The sequence below is a fragment of the Cuculus canorus genome, chromosome 1 (genome assembly GCF_017976375.1).
Source record: "Cuculus canorus isolate bCucCan1 chromosome 1, bCucCan1.pri, whole genome shotgun sequence".
Taxonomy (NCBI): domain Eukaryota; kingdom Metazoa; phylum Chordata; class Aves; order Cuculiformes; family Cuculidae; genus Cuculus; species Cuculus canorus.
This window is the reverse complement of record NC_071401.1, coordinates 131,844,286-131,850,285: the sequence shown is the minus strand read 5'-3', so window position 1 is coordinate 131,850,285 and position 6,000 is coordinate 131,844,286. Positions and strand designations below refer to the sequence as shown.

Genomic DNA, 6,000 nt, shown 5'->3' with positions numbered 1-6,000 from the left:
AATTTTGCTGTTGGTTACAGTTACAACAATCCATAATATGCTTGGTGCTGATGGCACAGTTCCACAGCTTGTTAATGAAACTAAGAATTTTGCATACTGTGTCCAACTAGAGATGGTAAATGAGGCTATTACAATTTGAATTCTCATGCTTCTCTGAAAAGAAAAGCATTAATGTATTGTTTATTATTCTGTTCATGTTTTTATTATTTTTTGAAAGAAACCTTAACATAGTCAAGGTTTATAACCTGTTATTCCTATCATAATTGTTTTACACTGTGTCCCATTATCACAGAATTTTCATACGAGAAATGAAGCCATATTTTTTTATATCAGAAGATTTGTTTGTAAAGTTGCAGAACACTGGCAGGACAACTAGAAAACAGGTATTGTGTCTCAGGATATTTTTTAACATCATTATCAACTTATTAGTTTTCAGCTTGGTCCTGTCCCTACAGTTTTTCCAAGCTTGCTTGCTGTACCTGAAGTGATAAAAATGTGCCAATACGAGTGATTTCAGGTTTGATTCAAATTCAAGACCTGCTGGCCATGCTAAGCTTCATGACTCTGTAAAAGACTGCCAGCCAGATGTGCAATGTAGGAAGAAGCATGCAGGTTCTCATTGTTTCACAGGTTGTTTTCAGCTGCTTGGCCAACTACAAATTATTTGAGTGAAATAATGAAACCAGAGAAATGAAAAGGACAGCTTATTTGAAGTGGATTTTGCTCATATCAAGTTTCCTTTGATTAAATGCAGTGGCACAAGTATCAGCCCAGCAGGCTCACTGCTAAACTTACACCATAATGAAGTCGGGGTCAGGTCCAGGACAACCTAATATCAGCTTTTGATTCATTTGCAAAAAAAAAAATTAGCAGTGTTTGATTTTTCCACTATATCAGAAATTATTATGGCAACTGAGAGGTGAGGTGGGAATCTGAATAAGCATATCTGAGAAATAAAATGTAATCCAGGTCTAAAGGGTCATTGCCTTCAGTAAAAGCAAAGTGCAGTGGACTGCTCTTCCTGGATCCAACAGCAGGGGCGTGGGAAGCTTTCAGATGTCACAGGGTTGCAGATAACATTTGAACATATGATTAGCTTTTGTGAGCTGTCTTTAGAAACCTTACATTTTTCCCCCACACACCTTAGCCAGAGATCCTTCCCTTGAGGTTTCAGGACACTTAAAATGTTGCTTTGAAAAGAATCAAGGATGTGGAGAAGTTTTTCCTGTGTGATGTCACTTTGCTGCCCTTTATAAGTCTGTGCAGAAAAGAAGGGAACCTATCTGAGGATTCATGCTCCAGACACAGGAGAAGCAAGCAAGAAGCACAGAGGCATATCAAGTTGCAGGTACCAACCACCCACCAGGAACAGTGAGCCATGCCACAGACCAGTCCCTACAGCTGCCTGGGGTGCATGCTACTGGCACTCTGGAGCCTGAAGGCTACCCTTGCCTTTCCCAACTCCTCTCCACTGCTGAATCCCAGCTGGGGAAATGAAGATCGCCTGATGCACCTCTACACAGACACTGAGAGGAATAGCTTCCATCTCCAAATCAATGCTGATGGCTATGTTGATGGCGCTCCTCACCAAACCATTTACAGTAAGTAGCTTACTATGCACCTTCATGTTCACAGAAGCAGGAGAGGGAGAACAAGACTTCTGCTTTCTCACTACCTCTAAAAATTCCTTTCTTATTAGTCAGGCAGATAGAGGACTAGAGCTACAGGGTGGGAAGCAGATGTAATTATAATCCTCTTTTTGTTTAACAAAAAAACCAAAGGACTCCAAAGAAATTTAGCGGATGGGGAATTTAATTCTTGCCTAACAGAAGTAAAGTCCTAAGGTTCCTGTGATACTCTGCAAGAAAACTACCTGAATTGCCCTTCGTTTGATTATTTTACCCATGGATTATTGTGGAAGTTTGCATTAGAGGCTGGTGATGCCACCTCCCCAGTAGCTACTTCCCATTGCAATAACAGTGTTACCAATGGAACTGCACTGAGGAAATTCACCACAGCAGTGAGGGAAAACTGGTGGTATCTGTAAAATCTTTATTTTGGAGTAGAGAGCTGATAATTACTAAAACTGAGTAATTTACTTCCAGATACGTCAATACCTCTTTGCATTGGAAACTGCTACGTGAAACAATGTTTAGAGTTGTGTCTTTGATGTTAGTGCATGGCAGAAACTCAACTGACCGTAGGACTGAGTACGCAACAGTCAATTCATAGTTTCAAATGGGAAACTATGATAGGCCAGACTTTATAAAAGAAGTGGTAAGCCTCTGGAGTAACCATTCCCTACTGCAGCTAAAAGGTTCTCGATTTGTTTCATCATAGTTTATTTTTGTGGAAAACTAAGATATTATTATTTGTTTGCTGAATACCTGGCCCAAACACCACAGTTAGTAAAACAAAAGGGGTTTTTTTAAGACTTAGCATTCTTTTATAACATTTCAAAGGTATTTCTCTTCTAGCAGCACTCAAATCACAAGTAGCTAGGCATCATAAGATCACGTTTATTGTTATCATTGCTGTATAGCATCTTCTGCATCCACTTAATTAAAAATGTAAGCACATGTAATTATGTTTTTACCTAAATATACAAGGAGCAAAGGATGTTTTAAAAAGTTATAATTTAATCTAAGAGAAAAAAAGATCAAGTTCTACTATTTTTTTAATCATTATTATTTTAGGAATTACTAATGAAACTTGGAGGGATGCTTGCACTACGTTATTGTTATTCATCCAGCATATTTAAAGGTTTTATAAAACTCATTTTAAGCATGTTGGTCGAGCACCAGTGTGATGTTCTAGAGAACAGTAGCCAGCAAAATACCATGCCAATTTCTGCCATGAAGCAAATCCACCAGTATTTGGAATGGTGGAGCAGGAAGGTTGGAAATCAGACAATGAAAGGGATTGTGAAAAGGAGGGTGACTGAATCTCTGCCAGGTCACCGTGGTACCACTGAGGTGCCAGATAAATTAGAAGTGCAGAGTTCCACACCAGGGCTGCAATAACTCCCTGCAGCCACACAGGCTGGGAGGAGACTGTGGGTGTACAGCCCTCCTGGGTAGGATATCGGGGTTACTGCAGGCACTGAGTCAAACGTTCAAGTCAAGAGCACGGTCAGTATGAGAGTAAGGCGAACCACCTACTGTGGTCAGCAGATCAAGGAGAGTTATTATTCCCACTTTACTCAGCACCAGTGAAACTGTTCCTGGAGTGCTGTAGCAACCGCAGCTCAAGACGGACAGGGAGAAACAAGCTGGTCTGGCAGAGGGTTTTCAGGATGCACGATCTATTAGGGAAGGTTGAGGGAGATGGGCTTGCTTAGTATAACCAAAAGGAGGTTAAGAGTCATCTAATACCACAGGGCAGTCACAAAGATGAGGGAGATGAACTACCCTTGGTATTGGCCAATGACAGAACTAAGGACAGTGGCCCCTGACTGTAGATTGGGAGTTCAGAGGGGATGTTAGGGAAAAAAAAATTAAGAAGTTAGTGCAGCACAGGAATAGGGCACCCAGAGAGGAGCTTTCCATCCTGGGAGCTTTCCAAAGCTCACACAGACAAAGATAACCTGATCTGGGGTGGGTAGTGGTCCCAGTTCACATGGGAGGTTGGTTCAGACCCCCAAAGGACACTTGCAGCTAGAGCATCTGTAGATCTGTAAGTGTGGTGTCTAACTGGGTCCTGAATTTGGAATCTTTGTTTTCCTAAACAGGTGCCCTAATGATCAAGTCCGAGGGTGCTGGCTCAGTAATAATCACAGGTGTGAAGAGTGGACTCTACCTATGTATGAACATGAAAGGAGACATTTTTGGTTCGGTGAGTAAGCTTTACTAAGACTGAGTACGAAAAGGCAGGTGCAGTTTGCTGCTGTGGTGCTTATTTTCTCTGCTAGAACAAATTCTGCAGGAGGATGTAGATATAAGTGAGCTGAGGACCTGGCATTTAGGTTAAACTTTTCTCTCTTCTTTGATTATATTGAGTTGCAGAGATGACAAAAATCATCTGAGTTTCTATTGGGTAAACAAAGGCAGAATGAGATCCAGTGATGGACCAACCTGAATTCCTGCTACAGTGTAGAGCCATGGGTTAAGAGTAGCTTAAACAATGCAGCCTTCTGAAAGAAAACAATGTTCTCACTATAATCCTCTTGCTGAAAACATGGCCATGCATCTCAGATCTACATTTGGCTGAACTTGAGTTGTCTGAGTCACAAAGCAGGCAGATCAGAAAAACACCTGCTGACAGATCTCTTTCCTCTTTCCATCTTTGATCAGCATTTGTCATTTGCCAAATCATTCTGCTCACAGGTGTCATTTTTTTTTTCCCTAAGCATTACTTCAGTGAAGAGGACTGCGTGTTCCACCACAGGACACTGGAAAATGGATATGATGTGTACCAATCTCCCAAGCACAACTTCCTAGTTAGCTTAGGCAGAGTTAAACAAGCTTTCTTCCCCGGTATGAATCCACCACCATACTCCCAGTTTTTGTCTAGGAGAAATGAAATCCCTTTGTTTCGATTCAACACACCTGAGCCCCACAGAAATACTAGAAGTGCAGATATTGATCCAATGGATCCTCACCAGATCCTGGTCCCACAGAGAAAGATCTCCATGTTCGGGTCTCAGCTACAGCAACAAGCACACATTTCACACATGCCCAAAGAACCTGTGAGAATCAATCAGAACGATGTCGTCGACCCAGATGATCCACATGCTATGATGCATGCCAGGAGGTACCCAAGTCCTCGGTTTTATATTACAAGATAACTGTCGCCCCGTCACTTGCAAATTGAAGACACGAGTGAATATAATAGGCAAAAGGAACTGTCTAGCACACTCAGCCTGAATGTCAAATGGCTTTCAGCAATCTGAAAGACATCGGGAAAAAAAATCTGTAATTTCAAATTTTGTACTTAAAGAGGACAGTTTACAACAAAAACAAGTAGGACATTTTCCAGTTGGGGCTCTGTTTTACTGGAAAGAAGGTACATTTTTGAAAATAATAATACAAACTAGTCATTTTTAGGATCTGAATCATCTTAAGTATGCATCAGTGAAAAAAAGATTTCACAAGAAACTAATGTTATGTTACTGATGTAACTGGGAAGAGATATGGAGCACATGAGTTTCAAAGAGAGGGAGTCCTCTTACTACCACCATCATTGCCTGTGCAAGCGCAGCAGAAAAACTAACTGATGGTGTTTTACGCTATTACATAAAAATTACGGTATATGTTTTTAGATCTTAAGTTGGAGCTTCAGTCTCTTTTCATGCCCATACGAGTCAAATAGTGACCACTGTGCTCTCATAGGTACAGCACACATGGAAATCTGAAAGGAGAATAGGACAGGAACAAACGGACTGGTGCAGGAATCATTTCCACACTTATTGAATCCAAGCTGAAGTCTGGAAACAAGGGAGAGTCTCATTGTCTCTCAAGTGTTAAGGATTCTGAAAATTGTGTACATACTTAGCTATTTTTCTCCTTAATTTCTTTTCATTTTCATTTTATATTCCTGAAATCTTAAATCTGTGTGGTTTTGAAAAAGTTATTCTCAATGTACTCTGCAGACATCAATAGCAAAGTACCAATGAGCTGAACAAAAAAATCCAGTGTGGCAGATACTTAAGAAGAACTCTTTATTTATGTTTATGTGTCAAGATGCAGATCCTTCTGTTTTGCTTATTTAGTATATTCAACAGCCAGACAACAGCATGAAAATGGTACATCCATTCCAAGCATGCTCATAGCAAAAATGCAAAAGACATTAGACTAGATTCTGATCCTATTCTTTTTTTCCTGTCTCATGATGTAATTCACTGGAGTCACTGGAGTTACAGCAGTATAACAAAATAAAAATAAGGCCCCCCGTGTTTCTAGCTTTTGTGAAATTGTTCTAGGTTTAGTGCAGAGTCTTTCCTGCTGACAGCATTTAAAATATCTTTTTTTCCCCTATATATGTATATATATAAGTGATATC

At 40.3% G+C, this 6,000-nt stretch overlaps 1 protein-coding gene across 1 annotated transcript; it reads left to right on the top strand.

The window, feature by feature from the left end:
- Positions 1–1,378: 1,378 nt before the first annotated feature.
- Positions 1,379–4,786, top strand: FGF23 (fibroblast growth factor 23). The gene is made up of 3 exons (XM_009569250.1): positions 1,379–1,601; positions 3,731–3,834; positions 4,349–4,786. Exons 1-3 carry the CDS (start codon positions 1,379–1,381, stop codon positions 4,784–4,786), a joined length of 765 nt encoding a protein of 254 aa, XP_009567545.1.
- Positions 4,787–6,000: the final 1,214 nt, after the last annotated feature.